General features: G+C 33.7%; 3 protein-coding genes across 3 annotated transcripts; 2 read left to right on the top strand and 1 right to left on the bottom strand.

Annotated features, from left to right (window-relative positions):
- Positions 1-8,680: 8,680 nt before the first annotated feature.
- ACO1O0_003429 (transmembrane amino acid transporter protein-domain-containing protein) lies at positions 8,681-10,648 on the top strand (the record flags this gene model as incomplete). Its single annotated transcript, XM_083192883.1, has 1 exon — positions 8,681-10,648. The coding sequence occupies one exon, from the start codon at positions 8,681-8,683 to the stop codon at positions 10,646-10,648; it is 1,968 nt and encodes a 655-aa protein (XP_083051940.1).
- A 4,417-nt stretch (positions 10,649-15,065) lies between these two features.
- Positions 15,066-17,341, bottom strand: NOG2 (the record flags this gene model as incomplete). Its single annotated transcript, XM_083192882.1, has 4 exons — positions 15,066-15,788; positions 15,852-16,106; positions 16,446-17,181; positions 17,244-17,341. 4 exons carry the CDS (start codon positions 17,339-17,341, stop codon positions 15,066-15,068), a joined length of 1,812 nt encoding a protein of 603 aa, XP_083051939.1.
- Positions 17,342-17,971: 630 nt separating this feature from the next.
- Positions 17,972-18,844, top strand: ACO1O0_003427 (uncharacterized protein; the record flags this gene model as incomplete). The annotated part of the gene is made up of 1 exon (XM_083192881.1): positions 17,972-18,844. The coding sequence occupies one exon, from the start codon at positions 17,972-17,974 to the stop codon at positions 18,842-18,844; it is 873 nt and encodes a 290-aa protein (XP_083051938.1).
- Between the last annotated feature and the right edge of the window lie 111 nt (positions 18,845-18,955).

The raw sequence follows: 18,955 nt of genomic DNA, 5'->3' as shown, positions 1-18,955 counted from the left end.
CTTATAGATATCTTTATCTTTAGGTAATTAGGGCTTATATATATTATAATAAAATTTATTTAATTATATAATTAACTCTTTCTTATAAAAGAATATCTAATCTAAGATTATATTCTTAATAAAATAAGATTAGAAATAAAATTATATATTATTAATAAATATAAATAAAATTATATATTATTAATAAATATAATTATTATCGTTTATTTTATTATAACTAAATAGAGATTATATTATAAAATATTATATTTTTAAAATATAAGTTATTATAATAGGCTAAAAATTTAATAGTTTACTCTTTTATTATAATATAAGTTAGATTTAAAAGATATTAAAATTAATATTAGTTTTTAATTAAAGGCTTTTTAAAATTATTTTAGTTATTTAAAGTATTTATTATAATAATATAATTAAATACTATATAAACCTATATATATAATGAATATAAATAATATATTATTTTATATTCTATAACTTTATATTAAAATCTTAATAAGAATAAATATTAAGTTTATTAATATAAAGTAAAAGTTAAATATAAGACGTTAAAGGCTTTTAATTTAACCTTTCTTTTTTATATTATAAGATAAGATAGCCCTCTTAAAAACCTATAATATAATAAGATACTTTAATAATAAATAACTACTTAATTTATATAATAAAATCTAATAATATCATAGATAAGATAAATATTAAGGGTTTATAATATATCTATAATATTATAGGCTAGGAATTATATACCCCTGGTATTTAACCTTTATAGTTTATAAGCCTTAGCTTATAATACCCTAGACCTAATTATATATTATAGCGGGTAAATACTAGGGGTAAATAAGACCTAGCCTATAGTATTTACCCTAGTTATATATTTAGTATATATATACCTTATCTATAATATAAATATATAGCCTTATATGGATTACTTAATAAGCTTTAGTCTTATAATATAATAGACCTATTATTATTGTCTCGCTTAGCTATTTAACCTTACTCTATATTATTTATTATAATCCTAAAGCTTTTAATATAGCTACCTGAGTTACGATAATTAATATATATAATTATACCTAATTAGCATTTCTTAATATAAGGGGAAACCCCTTAATAGAGAGAATCCTAACTCTTAGATATAATAGCTTAAAACCGCCCTTAACCCTAATAAGAGTATTAACCTCTTTTAACCTATTAATCGAAAAAAGCCTAGGCTTAGATTATATCTTATTATAGAAATAAGTAATTATATAAGTCTATATCTCTATAGCTATAAAAGCTAAAGATATTTTAAGATAAAAAAAAGATATTATTATAGGTAGATACCTATAATAATATTAATATATTAAATATAATACTTATAGATATTATTAATATTTTAAGAAGATCTTATTTAGCTTTAACTTAATTAATATTAATATATATATATATATATATATAATACGATTAATAGATAATATATATAAAAAACCCTTATAATAATTAAATTAAATTTAAAGAATAATAATTATTAAACTAAGTTTTATTGAATATTTTAAAATATATTAATTTTAATATTAAAATAAACCTTTATTTAATTAATATATTTTAATATTATATTAAAATCTAATATTAAAAATATATAAAATAAAAATAGTAAAATATTTTAGAAATATAAATTTAAAACCTTTTAAAATAAAATTAAACCTTTTTAATAATAGAAAGAAACTTTAAATAATTAAAATAAATATATATTAATTAAGACCTTTAGCTTAAAGATAATATTATAATTTTATATTAAAAGATTAATCTAAAAGTATAACCTATATAAGATTATTATTAATCTTAATAATTATTTAAAGGTAAATATTATTTATAATATACTTATAAAATAGCTTTAGTTTTATTAGAATAAAGTTATACCTTTAAATCTATTAGATTTCGTATATTAGAGATTATACGTTTATAATATTTAAGATATCCTTTTATAAGTTATAGATTTATAAGCTATTATTAGGGAATTTATATTATTATATATTAGTATTAATAAATAATTAAGTTTAAGATAAGTTTTCTATTATAATCTATAATATATTTAATATTTATTAAATATATTTTATTATAATTAGAAAGATATATATAGATCTATAAAAATTAAAATATTTATAATAGATTTTAGAATTAAGTATATATCTTTATTACTATAGTTAAACCTATAATTTTCCTTTATAAATATATATAAAAGATTTATAATAATAGAATATATATTATTAATTATATCATCGATATCTTTAAAAAAGATTTTTACCTTATAGATTAATCTATCTTCTTAGCTTATAGCTTATGCTTTAATATAATATTATTTTCTACCTTTAGCTAAGCGTTTTAGAATAATAAAGGATTAAATATAATAAAATAAAATAAATAACTAATATATTTAAGGATTTATTAAAGATATATTTAATATAACTATAATATAAATTATATAAAGAGATTAAGACTAATTAATATAAATCTAACTAAAAGTAATAAAACTAAAATCTATATCTAGATAACTTAAGTTAGAAAATAATTTAGATTAAAGGTATAAATAATAAATATAAAAGAAGAAAACTTATATATAATTAATAAAAATCTTATATTATTTAAATATTATAAGATGAGGTAAATAAATTTCTATAATATATAATAAAATATAGATTAGAATTTATAATATAAACTTTTTAAACCTATTCTAAGAGTATTATAAGTAACTTATAGGTAAGGTTAAAAGATAATATAGATATATCCTTTTTACTAATTATATTAATAATAGGTTAAAGGGAATAGTTAATAATATTAAGTATAATTAATTAATAATATAAATAAGTACTATAAGAAAAAGAAAAATATTATGAAATTATAAGGTTTATATAAAAAAAGAATAGAATCTTTATATTAAAATAAATTAGAATATAATAAAATCTATCTTATTTATATTATAATAACCTAGTAATAAGATATAATAAGATATATTAGTATTAAATAAATAATAAATTTCCTATATTATAAGTTTTATTAGTATTATATAAAACTAAAGTTATTAAAGATTATATTTATATTTATATTATATTTATAAATAATAGAACTTATTATTAATCCTTATAACGTTAATATAAGAACCATAAATAGATTTTATTATAAGCTTTAAGATAGATTAAGGTTATAAGAATAAGGCTTATATAAATTTAATAATTTTAAATTAATTTATAAAGCATTTAATATTTTTTATTATATAAATTATAATTATTATATTATATTAAATTTAAATTAATCTATAAGGTTTTATAAAGAATTATTAGTAGTAAAGGCTTAGTTAGGTTTTATTAGTTACTTTTAGTTATCTATATATTTTCAAACGTAAAATTAAGATACTATATAATATTATACCTATATATAGATAGTAACTAGATTAAATAAATAAACTAAATTTATAAATATTATCTATAGTATTCTTATCTTGATAAATTTATAATATAGATTAAATTACTTCTATTTATATAAGTTTCCTATAAGGTGTATAATAATATAAAGACTACTATTATAGGTTCGTCGCTAAATATAATACTTATAAGATATAATATTTTCATATCAAAGATAATAAATATCTTTAAAAGGGGAATCTTAGATATAAAAGTATATATTAAAAAGCTAAATTTATAAGAATACCTTAAGAAAAAAAAGGTATAACGTATATTAAATAGTCTTTAATATATATATATCCTACTACTAAGTATTAATAATATTAGTTTAAAAAGCCTTATAAGGTATACTTAGTATATAAATATAATAAAGTAAATATATAATTAAAGGCTAATTTATATTAATTACCTATAAAACGATACTATAGGTTTTATACTAATTACTAATATAATAATATAATTCTTTTCTCTAAGTGAAAGTTTAAAGATATCTACTATTATTTAATTGAAAAGCTATTTAACTATAATTCTTTAAAATCATTTTAATAATTATTATAAAATATATAGTATATTTTATAGATAATTAATATATATTAAAATATAAAAATATAATTATTAGATTCTTTTTAAAAATTATAAAATTAATAATTTTAAGATTAATAAAATTACTAAGAAAACTAATAGGTTAAATTTTATTAGTATTTTATTTCTTATATACTAAAATAATACCCTTAAATTATTATTATAATTCTTTTAGCTTTTTAATTATATTTTTATATTAAATTATTATAGGGTATTATCTTTCTAATATAGAAGTATCTTATTTTAGAAATAATTAATAATTATATTTTTAATATTAAAATATTTAACTTACTTATATATTTATAAATAACGTTATTTTTAAAAGGTTATTTACTTAAGATAATAAATACTATTAAAAAATAAAAATATATATTTAAAAAAATTATAATAATAATTAAATAAATTATTAACTAATAAAATATAATTTATATTATTAAAACCTTTTAATAAATTCTAAATATTTTTAATTTAATATTTATAGATTAATAGTATATTAAAATTAAAATATTATTATATTAAAATTATTTGATAACTCCTTTTTTATATAATTTTATTAATAATATATTAATAAGAACCTTAAAAAATATATTATTTAGGCTTAAAAAGAATCTAATTAAAATATTAATGTTTTTATAAAAAATATAATAGCTTATACCTTTAACTTAATTATTAAGAATATATTAAGCTATTCTACTCTTATAAGACTAGTAAAAATTAAGATTAATATATCTAATTTTATTATAGTAAAAATACTATTTTAGCCTAATACTTAAAGGTATTAATATCTGATTATACTTTAATTAAATATATATTAAGGGGTTAACTAGACTTAGTTATAAAATATTTAACTAAGAGATAATAGTAATTAATTATATAGTCTTTTAAATATTAGAGATATTATATTAAAAAGTTAACCCCCTTTTTGAAGTCTTTTTAGGTTCTTAAAATAAACTAATATAAAATATAAATATAATATATCTTCTTAACCTTTTATAATTTTATATATAAATAAATAATCTAAAGAAGATAGACCTTATTAATATATTATTAAGTTTTTAAAGGTAATATCTTTATTTTAAGAATCTTTTACTTTTATATAAAAGACTATAAAAATAAACTCCTAAGACGCTATAATATAGTAAGATATTTTTATAGATCTAAAGCATTTCTATGATTAAGTAATATAAATATAATATTAAGATACCTTTATAAGAAAGAGATTATTAAATTTATATAATAAGTAATAATATCTTTATTTATTAGGTTAATTAAATTATTAGAATTATTAACTATATATAATAGGTTTTATATTATATTATAAGTAAAATAATAATAGAGGAAGTTATATATAAAGATAATATTATATAGCCTTTATAACCTTTATAGGAAAAGTAAAGGCTTATTTATATACTATTAGTGTTTATATATTATAATTACCCTATTATAGGTATTTATTCTTAGGTATTAAGATTTCCTTATAGTATTATAAAACCTATTTAATTATATATTATTAATATATACTTTTTTTTAGTTATATTTTATATCGCTTAATCTATTATTTCTTTATTAATCCCTTTATTATTAGAGATATTAAAATAAGTATATTTATATTATCGAAGACCTTTATACTTTATATACCTATAATATAATAGCTTTAGCCTTATCTTATATAAATTAATATTTTATTTATTTTTAATTTTTTCTTAATAGAATAAATAGTATTTATATCTTACTATAAGGTTTATTAAATAATATAAGTTCTTTCCTAATCTTATATTATTTTTAATCTTTTTATCTATTTACCTTAAAATAGTATTATTTATAATTTCTTAAACGTTAATTAAATATATTATTAAATTAAAGAATTTACTTATAATTTTTAGTTTAAAGTATTTTTATTCTATTTACCTTTATTATCTTAAGAATAACTTATACCTTTTTTACTTTTATTAGATTAATATTAATTTATTTATACTTTTTTATATTACTTTTATAATATCTTAAATAAATAAAATATAATTTATACTAAGTATTATATTATATTCCTTATAACTATCTATTATTTAAAATACTAATAAATTTAGCGTAGTAATATTAAATATAACCATTATCGCTAATCTTATTACTTTTATATATAGGTAAATAATACTCGTATATTTATATTAGCTATAACCTATATTATATAAAAAACTATAAAAAATCTTATAATATTAGTTATAACTTATTTTTAGATTAAGATTAAATAAATAGACCTAATACTTTAATTTATTATATTAGTTTAGGTTTTAAAGTATATTAGTTTATAAATATATTATTTTCTTATTTAAGATAAATACTCTTAAAGATTATAATATTTTATATATTAATAAATTTAAACCTTAATACTACTTATAATATATTAATAAAATATAATTAATAGATTTTACTAAATAATATAATATATATATAAAACAAATAAAACTAAAATACTTAAGTATTTTTATCTTAATTAAGTATAAAGAAAATAGATTATTTATAGTATATTAAGTATTTCTAAAAAAAGATTATAAGATAATAATAATATAATAGTATTTAACTTAATATTTTAATAAAATACTTATAATATTATAATATAGAATTAATAATTATAACTAATATTTAATACTAAGGTATTAATAATACTTAATATAATAAGATTATAAGTATAATTATAATATTATATTATAAATAATAGATTTATTTTAGCTTTATACTTATAAATAGGCTAATAAATAATTTTTATTAATAAAAAGGTAATATCTTATAAGGTATATTTCTATAATCTAGTTATTTTTATTAAACTTTAATAAACCTAAGTTTATATTAAAGGAACTTTTTAATAAGGAAAATTTAAATATAATATATATATTAAAAGTAAAAAAGTATTAAAAAATATTATTAATATAATTAAAAATAATAATATATAAATTAAAAAAAATAAAATCACTTATAATAAAATATAGATAAATAATATAACTTAATATTTAAGATTTAAATATATTAAAATATAAAAAATAAGAATTATTTTAAGTATATTTTTAATAAAAAACTTAAAATTAAAATAAATTAATATTAAAATTATTATATTAAATAATTAAATAAAATATAAATAATAAATAATCTATTATATTATAAGATTAAATTATATAATTAGATTTAAAGTACTAATAAAATAAAATATTTAGTTTATAAAGTTTTTAATAATTTTATAATATAAATAAGATATTATATTATTAAAAATTAATATAATTATTTAGTAACTTTATATAATTAAAAATAAAAAAAAATAATAAATATTATATTACCTTATAAATAAAATTAATATTATAATTAATATAATTAATATTAAATAATAATTTTTTTAATATTATATTATAATATATAAGATTATTACTATAAGTATTATTTTATTTTATAATTATATATTAAAAAAAACTTTTTTTAATATATTAAATAGATATAGTATTTATTATTATCTTAGAAATATTATTTTAATTAAGAAATAAAAATATTAGTTAATATATTATATTTATCTAATATTATAAAAATTTAAATAATATTATATTTAATTAAATATAAAATTTAATAATTACTTTTTAAAATAATAATATAATAATTATTAATAAAATAAATTATTTATTTTAAATTAATAATAAATAATATTAAAAGCTTAAAATTCTAAAATTATTAAATAAATATAAATAAGTTTTTAAACTAATCTATCTAATTTAATAAAGCTTTATATATTATTTATAATATTACCTTAAATTTATTTTATAATATAATATAATAAATATAGATAAAAAGATATATCTAGCCTAATATAATTATATATATTTTATATATAAATAAATAAATTATTTTTTATAAAATAAATATAAACTATATAATTATAATAAAAATATACCTACTATATAATATAATATATTTATTTTATTTATAGAAATTTTAAAATATTAAGATTTTATAATAAAATAATATATCTTTAAATATATATATATAAGTTTTTAAAATAACTATTAATAAAAAATAAAATAAAAAATATATAAAAATATTAAAAGCTTAATAAGAATAATTAAGATAATCTTAAGATAAAAATTATTTAATATTTTATATTAGCTTTATTATTAAGTATAAAAAATCTATAATATATATATATATATATATTAATTTATAATAGGCTAGATTTTAATAATATTTATATATTTTAATTCTATAAAGTATATTCATTATTAGGTTATATATATTTATATAAATAATTAAAAGGTATATCTTTTATTTTATATTAATTTTAATTAATAAATAATTATATAGAAAAATATATATTATTTTAATAATCTATAGATTAAGATATAAACTAAACCTAAATTTATAATATAATATAATAAATAGCTTTCTTAATAAATAAATAATTTATTATAAATCTTTTATATTTTAATTAATTATATAATACTATATTAGATTTTAGTATATATATGATCTTCTAATATAAATACTAATATTTGTATAAAGATAAAGCTAGTTTAAGTTTAACCTTTGTTACCTTATTATCGTAATCGCCGATATTTATCCTCTATATCTTCTCAACTTATGGCTTAGAACCTAGACTACTTCCTTATATAAAACTACGCTCTATCTTACCAGTGGCTATGTCAGATTCAGTTGGTACGCCTGGCACCGAGACGAGCAGGCGGCAGGCCGCTATCCTCGATCGACACCTGCCCGATGGATTTTCGGCCGATCCCGACATCAGTCTAGGCGTTCCCAATCAGACAGACACCAGGCCTAGTAACCCAACTGATGGGGGGTTTCCATTTCTTGACCCGGGGATAGCTACGCCCACAGATACAGCAGGCGCTGCGTCTGCCTCAGCATTCGAGTCCACGTCTGGCCGTGTGCCCAGCACCACCGGCACCGATGGAATCGCTCCCCAGTCCTCGGAATCAGACCCCAATGCTAATCAAGACAATGGCACTGGTGGAATTTCGGGGACACAAACTCCTACAATCGATCGTATTGAGTCGTCGCTCAAGCTCCAGGGGGGCGATATCCATCGCGACATGTACAAAATGAAAGCCAAAGCCCACCCTGTCCGTCGAGCCAACACATTCTCCCACCAGCCGCCGCCTCGCCTCCAACCCGAAGACGACCTCACATACCCCGAGCAGAGGGAGCCCGGAGGCTTCAGACGTCACTATTTACGACAGCAGGTGCTCCATCGTCGAGCTGGCGGACCTTTAGTCGTCGCTAATAGCTTCGTCGACTTTTTGGACCTCTATGGCAGTTTTGCTGGGGAGGATCTGGAGGATAGTGATTCCTCAGAAGGTGAATCTGCTATAGAAGATAGCGAGGAACCTGGCGAAACCCGCCCACTACTCTCACGGTGGCACCCACCCCGGCGCCGTAGCTCCCGACGCCTCGCGAGGGAGGGGGATGCCACTACCACGAAAACCTTCTTTACGCTACTCAAGGCCTTTATCGGAACGGGTATCATGTTCCTCCCTAAGGCCTTCCGTAACGGTGGCATCCTCTTCTCTTCAGTGACACTAGTGATAGTGTCTTTGATCAACTGCATTTGCTTTCGTCTCCTGCTCGACTGCAGAGAGAAATACGGCGGTGGGTATGGTGAGCTAGGTGCTGCTATTGTCGGGCCGCGCTTCCGTAGATTGATCCTTGGGTCCATCGCCCTGTCGCAGCTTGGGTTCGTCTGTGCTGGCCTTATTTTCACCGCTGAGAATCTCTGGGCCTTCCTGGACGCTATCACCGGGGGTCGCCATAGTACCGGGCTCGGGGTCCCCGGTCTCATCGCTCTTCAGCTCCTCCCCCTGATCCCACTTGCACTCATCAGGCATATCTCCAAGCTGGGGCCTGTAGCGCTTGTTGCGGATGTCTTTATCCTCGTCGGCCTTGTCTACATATGGTACTATGATATCTTGAGCCTCGCCAGTAGAGGAATCGAGCCTACCGTTCGACTCTTCAATCCCTCCTCGTGGACCTTGACTATCGGCTCAGCTATCTTCACATTCGAGGGTATTGGACTCATTCTGCCCATCCAATCAAGCATGAAGAAGCCCCATCACTTTGGCAGGCTCCTCTACTTCGTCATGTTCCTTATTACCATAATTTTCACATCGGTCGGTGCCCTCTGCTATGCTACCTTTGGCGAGGAAACCAAGATTCAAGTCATTTCCAATTTTCCACAGGATTCTGCCCTTGTGAACGCTGTGCAGTTCCTGTATTCCATGGCAGTTCTTGCTGGTGAGCCCGTTCAGCTCTTCCCAGCCGTGCGAATCCTCGAGACCAGTCTTTTCGAAGAGCGTATGTCTGGTGCAAAAAGTTTTGCCATCAAGTGGAAGAAGAATGGGCTCAGAACGTTGGTTATGATCCTCTGTATCGGCATTAGTATGGTGGGCGCCACTGACCTGGACAAATTTGTATCATTGATTGGGAGCTTTGCTTGTGTGCCGCTCGTATACATTTATCCAGCTCTATTGCATTATAAGGGCGCAGCACAAGGCTGTCTGGTCAAGGCCATGGATATAGCGCTGATGGTTCTCGGCCTTGTCGCCATGGTTTACACCACGCTCATGGCTGTCTTACAATGGATTCAAGCATGAAAGGGTCGCAGTCGGAGCTGGCATCGGGAGGAGGGTTAACGTTACCCAAAGTGGCGGCCTCTGGGTTAGGTAAATTGTTAGTTAAACATCTATCAACACTACTAGATTTGCATGACGATACATGTGAGTTTTGCGGTACGGAAGTATTTGTGACGTTCACGCCGTCAGGGGTAGTTGGGGTCTCGGATATCCTATCTAGATCTTATAATAATAATAATAATAATAATAATAATAATAATAATAATAATAATAATAATAATAATAATAATAATAATAATAATAATAATAATAATAATAATAATAATAATAATAATAATAATAATAATAATAATAATAATAATAATAGTAGTAGTAGTAGTAGTAGTAGTAGTAGTAGTAGTAGCTTTCTCTATCTCTAACTATAAGGCCTATTATTCTGTGATACCTACGTAGCTACCTCTGATTACGAGGCCCCTCTCTGACTACTTAGGTAGTGGTACAATACTGCTTTGTACCCAATGAACCATTCTACCCAACTCACACACCAAACCATCCTGTAGGCCCTGAGTACTGCCCTCAGCCCAGTGACTCGGGTCCGATCTTACCCCTCCGTCAAAACCTATACCGTCTTCTTCCCAATTTCTTCTCGTCGTTCGTGCCCTCGTGACACCTGCCTGCGCTTTCCAGGTTGCAACCACCGTGGCATCCATAGTCCATCTCAATCAGGGCATTCGTGCCAGTTGACCAGCGCCGAGCCCTGCTGGCGAACCAATGTTCACGATCCCGGCTTCATACCATGCTCTTTCCAACTCCTCTCCCGTCTATTATGAAAAAAACCAACTCCCCTATCTATTGCGCTATTCCTTGGTTTGGTTGACTCCGTGAAATATCAATTTCCCCCTACTCCAAGATCCCTTCACTCTTCCTCTGCCACTACTGCTCCTCCCAACGTATCGGTTTGCCACACAACATGTCAAGATTGGTCTCCATCACTCGCCTGTTCTCTAGGCGGCCTCCTATCCGCGTTGCCAGCCGCCAGTCATGACCGACTGTTCGCCTTTTCGACAGTTCCACGCCCCAGCAACAGGCGGCCCCCTGATCGGCCTTCTCATCTGCTCCTGGAGTTTAGCTTGCAAGACAAGGTGGATGTCGTCTCGGGCGGTGCCAGGGGCCTGGGTTTGGTACAGATAGGGGCTTAACTAGAAGCTGGCGCCACAGGTATGGCCCCTCGCGATGTCGGACCGGACGCTGAGTCTACAGTCCTCCCACTAGCCTAACGCTGTGCTGCAGTGCATGCCATCGACCGTTTGCCGTCGCCAGCGAATGATCCCAAATCAGGATTCTCCGAGATTTCCAAGAGGGCGAGATATGAATTCGGCACTTCTCTAATGTACCACCAAGCTGACGTTAGGAACGTCCCGGAACTTGATGATGTTTTCCGCGGGATCGCTGGTCAGGCTGGGCGCCTCGATGGCCTGATCGCGGCGGCTGGCATCAATCATGAGACACCTGCTCTTGAGTATCTCCCAAAGGAGGTCGACAGGATGATGAGCATCAACGTCGCGGGAGTCTTTATGACCACCTAAGCCGCGGCGTGCCAAATTGTTCGGCTGAAACAGCCTGGAGGCATCTGCATGGTTGCTAGCATGAGCGGCACTATCGCGAACAAGGGCATGTACGCCCCGTGAGTCATCCACGACCGATAATACCCTAGCACAGATTAGCCGCTGACATATTAAATGATCAGGGCGTATCATCCCTCCAAAGCAGCCGTCACCTAGTTGGGCCGTAACCTAGCTATAGAATGGGGCCAATATGGTACTCGGGTCAACACTCTGTCGCCAGGATACATCCTCACCAACATGCTCCAGCCACTGCTTGATGATTTCCCGGATCGCAAAAGCAAATGGCCTAAGGAGAATATGCTCAGCCGTGTGAGTCTACCAGAGGAATATCGTGGCGCTGGCGTTTTCCTACTCAGCGACGCCAGTAACTTCATAACTGGTAGCGATCTTCATATTGACGGTGGTCATGCCGCGTGGTGAACAACAAATGCCTGAACGGGGTACGCGTGCCCTGAACAGACGTAATAATGAAATCTGCTGTGGTATGGCGCACCTAACAGCGGTGTGAGATGACTGGGGCATAAAAAATATAAAAAAATCAAGGCTTCCAGGGAACGAGTGTTGTTCACGCGTCAGAGGGTTTATCGTGGGCACAATGGCCGTGGAGGTTTGTTGGAATCGATGTTTGCGAAAAGTGCGGCGCATGCTGTCTTTGGTACTGATGGCAGCGTAAATACTAGTAGTGTTGCTCGTTCGTCTGGTTCCAGCCTTGGGCTACTTTGTTGTGGATTCGTGTGACAATGTTCCAGGTCCACCAAGCTTCTCCAGCAATCCGTTCTCTAAATTCAGCTTCTGTTCGACTTCATCCCGCGGCATGCCGTCGTCGAGTAAGACCAAAGCATCAACCAAGGTTCGCATATTAACAAGTCGCTGGCCTCTAGTCTTACTAGTCCCTAACCCCTCGAACTCGGCGTCCGCCTGGTGTTGCAATTGACGCCTTGCTTCAAGCGCAGAGAGTGTCGGGTTAGACTTAGAAGGCACAAAGGTAAGGCCTGGAGAGCCCGCTGGATGATTGGGACCGCCCGAGATCTGGTGTGGAAATGCGGTTGATGATGGCGAGTAGGTGGGATTGGGCTGCACCACGCCCATTTGTCGGAGTCGCTGGGAGAAATCCCCAGCCACAGCATCAGGATCCATAGCATCAGCGCGAATATCTTCCAGGTCGAAGTTAGTAGCTTGCGACACATTGCAGGATAGTCTTTGCTAGAGGTGCTTACCATCGCTCTTTTCATTGGTGGTACGTGGGCTGGCATGACGTTTGGGGTTCGGTCTGGGGCTAGCATTTGGCGAATTGACACCTGAGCGCATGGCAGGGTACTTTCGACCTACTCCTCGGGTGGTCTTGGATGACGCTGAGCCCATTGTGATTCGAACGTTGCGTGTGAAGTGACGTGGTGGGTACTGATGGCGACGGAATCGAGGCGGCGGAGTCGAGGCGACGTGGAGGATACGGGACGTGTGAGTAACTTTGTTTTTGGGTTGGGGGGTTTGGGGTTTAGAGTAATATTGGTTGTGGGGAATTAGTTTGGGGATGGCCAATATTGACGAATATTACATATTAGTACGGTACTCGTACCAGAACTGCTGGTGTTTTGTTGGAGGTGAAGGTCGTAAATGGGGCTCGTCGCTGTTCTGGGGCATTTCCGGTGTGGATGCGTTGTGACGTCTGGGAAGTGGGGGGGGGGGGGGGGGGGGGCGGGGGGGGCGGCGCTTCATTCCATTGCATCGATCCATGTATCGGTCACGTGTGCATATAAATCGCGCCCTTAAGACACCTGGTGATTTATAGGAGCTGGGAGGCTGAAAGTTCTGCCTCTCGCCCTGCCTTGGTAGGTATCAATGCTGGGTGGGTATATTGTATGGTCTGGTCCGTCAGACAGGCTAATCACCTGTTGCTGTCCCATAACTCTACCGGAAACACTTGATGAATATTCTCATTCTCGGCCCATCTATCGGGTGCAGTCAGGGTCGAGACATGCCTTGGGCTCAACAACTTCGTTATATCGAGCAAGTCTGCCGCTGTCATCTAGCTCTTTGAATGAACTTGGTTTTTGCGGGAGGAGAGACAACTTATCGACTACGTCGGCTGGATGATACCTGCAGCTGCGTGGCCCCGTTGCAGAGGCTCACATACGAGATCCTGGCCTGTGTAGATGAGGATGCTGTATACAGAGTGCCGACGTTCCTTAATCAGTTGTCTTCTCGGTTTGGCATTATATACTAGCTAGTCACCACAGTGAGGGCGACGATGCCCTGGACGAATGAGCGGAAGACTCCAATATTGGAACATTGGGACCAAATGCCAGTACCACGTTGCATGCTATTGTGGAAGGAGGATTGCGGCCCGGGGTCTATCAGAGTGAAGGGTCTAGTCACATGGAGAGAGTCAGCGTTTTTGGAGATGGTGGAAAGTGTTAGATACTAGTAGGCTCTTGATGGAGCGTTGGCTTTGTCCTGAGTGATCAAAATCCCCTATAAGGTCGGGAAAGATTTTTATACCTACCCTTCAGAAACCCTATCTACGTTTTTCGATCGTCCCTGGGAGACGCCTTCGCCGCGCAAGTAGATGAATCACCAAGTACCCAATATCTAGGGAATCACGACGACGACTCAACTACCTACGCAACTTACATCACCTATCAACCATGCCGCTCGGTCGATGGCCCTCACCATGAATGACACCCTCGCCAAACTCCCGGGGGGTCGCCTGTTGACCGAATGCTGCAGTACAGGCTCTACGTATTACATTGAAGCGGAATTGGACCGATACGCCAGGGTCATATTCTCTGACCGGGCCATTGTGTAACACTAATCTACCGTCGCACCCTAGCACGCTTGCGTTGTCCTGATGCGTTTGTAGGGGATGGCGCTGCATGTTCCGCACCGCCACTCGAAGACAGTTGGTTCTCGTCACCGTTAGCTTCCTTCTTAGAGTCGCAGGTGTCCCCGCTTGGAGTAACATCATCATCAGTCATCCCATCGCTTGTCGTGACGGGAGTAGTCCCAAGGGACGGATTTTTCGAACTCGAGTCGTCCGTATCGCTCCCAAAACCCTCAAACTCTTCGTCATCCTCAGTGCGATTGCTCAGGCGATTGCTGTTTTTTTTCGCCTCTGCGAGCTCATTTTCACCATGTAGCTGTGCTTCGGCCGCCAGACCAGGGTCCTCATCAGATTCCACTTGTTTTCGCTTCCTCGGCATCTCACCAAGTCTCCCACCGCGCCCCCCTGGGCGTTCACCATCGGGTCCATCGTCAGTCGGAGCAGGGGTGAACCAGGGGATCTTTCCCCTCATGAAGTCGTTCAAAACCATTTTGGCCACGCCGTCCAAATCGGGCTCACCTCCACGAAGGAGGCGTCCTCCTTTCCTAGCCAACAACTCCAAGAACTCGGTGGAATTCTCCCAGCCGCTCAGCTCGTATGTTCTTTCCATATGATGCCGTTTGACCCTCGCCAATAATGCTGATATATATTGTTCAGGATTTTCTACCTTCTCCACTCGTGCGACGCCTCGAAGCACAAGGTCTGTCGGGGTGTCCTGGGTGGAGGGGGGAACCACTCCTGGACAATCGATCAAGTAAATGCGTTTCATTAAACTCACGTATTGCCAGACTTTCGTCTCTCCCGGAATAGGTGCTACAGTGCAGACCTTTTTCTTGAGGAGTGTGTTGATTATGGAAGACTTGCCGGTGTTTGGGCCGCCAATCAACCCAACTGAGATTTGTTTCCTCTCCGAGTGAAGGGCTGAAAACTGTCTCAAAAGCTGGATAAGCGAGCCCTTCCCAAAAGAGTTGGTGATGCTGGCATGAAATGCCAGGGTTGGGTATTCCTTAGAGAGATGGCGAACCCACGCAGCCTATCCCCTCAAATTAGCAACGGTTCCTGTTTCGTAAAATGAGGGCAAAAAAAAAAGATATGGGGAAATGTATGTGTCATAACTAAGAAGTCTGAAATCGATGCTCTCGGGTGAGGCATAGGCAGACTTCAACTCATGTAACACGGGGCCAAACTCTTGATGGTCACCAAAACGGCACCAATTAGTCAAGGGCGTGAGCCGAAGACTTCTGAGGAGGCGGTTGATCTCCCAATGCTGTAACGGGCAAACCTCCACAGGTATAATAACGAAGGTGCCCTGACTAAAGCATTGGGGTTGAAGGTGGATTGAAAAGGGGGCGCACTCAGAGGTGGTACTTACGGCAACACCAGTGGGAACTAGATCGCACTTGTTTAAAACAAAAATCAAGTGCTTGTGTGGGGCTTCTTCTTTGAGATATTTCTCGACACTCCTGCACCTTGTGCCCACGGGATCTCTGGCATCCAAGACGTGAATGACAACATCTGACGAGTCGATGACTTTGTAGAGTTCGTTCCAAATTCGCTTGCTCTGGCCCTTGTCAAAGACAGGCTCAATAGCCATGGTATATTGTCGTTCTGAGTCGGCATCGTCGGCATCTCCCGAGTTACCGCTCAACAACTTGGCCTGTTCGAGGCGATCACGATAAGAGTCCATGCTCTTCTCCGTGTCGTCGGCAAGATCTGGAATGTTGCTCACATCGAGCTTGACCCTCTTGCGTTGTGATTTTGGCCCGAAGACACCAGAGAAGGGAGAAGTCTCCACCGTCATTTTGGCTTTGTGCTGTTTCAAGCCGTTGGTCCCCTCTCCGTCCCGAATTAGGCTCATAGGCAGCTTATTCGATTTGAGTAGCACTTGGTAAGGGTCCTTGGCTTTCTCTGACATAGCCTCGCGAAAAGCTTTCAAAGTGTCCTGGGACACGACCCGCGTGTTGGTGAACCACTTTCGGTTTGGCTCGATTCGGGCATTGGGAATCTCCCTGGATTGGTAGGAGGCTGCTTTGACAATCTCTCCATCCGCATTCCGCTGGGCCTTGCCTTCCTTGTACATGTTCAAGGCTTTGACCCTTTTGGCATCCCTGAAAACGACATTAGTTATTAGGCCATAGCCTTCCAGTAGACAGTCCCAAGTCTGACTTACCGATAGAAGTTTTCTCCCTTCACTTTGACATTTCCCAAACCATCACCTGTTTGGTTCTGGCGAACCCGCCGGGTAGCTTCTTTTTTCCCCGTACCCATTTTGAGCAATATGGACACCCCAGGTCGGAAGAAATATGTGGTGAAGTGGAATGGGATGTAGGAATGTGATGTTAACAGATGATGGGGGTGGACGACTTTTTTTTTTTTTTATGGCTTGTTCTGCGGGTGGATCACGGGTGGTTGGCCATGGTACGTACCTCGGGTAGCTTGGCGGGTCCACTACCTGCTTACACAGGCGGCCCCTGTTTTTGGAGACGATAAAAAAGAGTAGATAGGGTCTCTAAAGGGTATTGAGTCTTTCCCGAGCTCCTGGAAGAATTCGGCTACATATCAAGGAATCTATTCTCTACCTATAGAAAACCTGTTTAGCACCTATCGTCGTCTCCAAAAACGGGGGTCGCCCGCACAAGTATGGGTACCTTCGTAGGTAAGTACTACCAAGGTACTTAAGTACTTCATACCTACTGTGCGTAAGTACCTAGGTACTTAGGTACCTAGATAGAAATGGACGGGGCAAAAAGTTAATCCGAAAAATCTACAACTTTTCCACAACACGGCTCCGTCCGCTCGTGCTTGAACTGGAAGGCAACCTAGTAATGCACTGGGCTCAACTTTTCAGATTCGTGGGGATCCTCGTGCTCGATGGCACTCTCTCGTGGTCGGCCCTGTATGGGCCCTTTCACGCGTAACGCGTTGCCCGCTTTGCGCAACTTCTCTACCACAGGGGCGAAACTACAAGACGTCCCTCCCGACTCACCTCTTTACATCCGGCTCCCTTTACCACCGCAAACCAATGAAGCGAGGCGTGAACGTGTCCGTGGCTTCCTTCCTGTTCCTCGCGAAATCTTTCCGCGTAAAGAGGGCGAGCACAAACTCGACGCAGAGTACCTTAACAAAACCGCTCCCAAAGCTCGGTCTCCCAAGACTGGATCTGCTCAACGACAATGGAAAGCCGAGCTCGCCAATAGCCGCCGCAAGGGCCTGGAAGAGGGATTGAGCGAGCTTTGGAAGCGCCACACCCGCGATACGACAGCACGCAGCGCGCGGTCTCGCAGCAAATTCTTGGAAAACCACCGTCTTGCAGTCGCACCGGAGCGAGAAGATGATCGGATCACGAGAGGGACAGTCCTAGAGTCGCTGCTTGACACAAAGGTTTATCCCGACCCAGCGCGCTTTTCGCGCGCTGATCGAAGCCGGGATAGGGTTTTAGCCGCACAGAATGCGAAACGTGAGGCTCGCCGTGATGCGCTTATGGAACTCTACATCAGTGCTTCAAACTTCATCACCAACGAGAGCGAACTCCGGGCAGAAATTGACAACATATTCACGGAAGATTACTTCAAGAGCAAGAGCCAACAAGCCCAGCGGTGGGGTGCAGCGAATGCTTGGGGTATATATGGACACCCCCCGTCTGTGGCCAGCATGCTCCAATCCACCACCCGAGCATCCACGAAAATTGTGGACGATGAAACCGATCATTACCGTTCTGCGAAGCGGCAGAAGAGGATTGCGGAGGAGTTTACTGGTGGCAAGATGGAATAGACTTGTGCTACCAACTGTGTACGATACTTCGTCAGGGTACTCATGTATTTATAGCATCTGGAAATAAGCAGACCGGTGGGTTTGAGCAGGATGTTTCTTGCCACTTGTTTT

Source organism: Amphichorda felina (assembly GCF_050947745.1).
Source record: "Amphichorda felina strain 45539 chromosome Unknown scaffold_3, whole genome shotgun sequence".
NCBI classification, from domain to species: Eukaryota; Fungi; Ascomycota; class Sordariomycetes; order Hypocreales; family Bionectriaceae; genus Amphichorda; species Amphichorda felina.
Note: the sequence above shows the minus strand (reverse complement) of the source record. Positions and strands in the feature narration are given on the sequence as shown.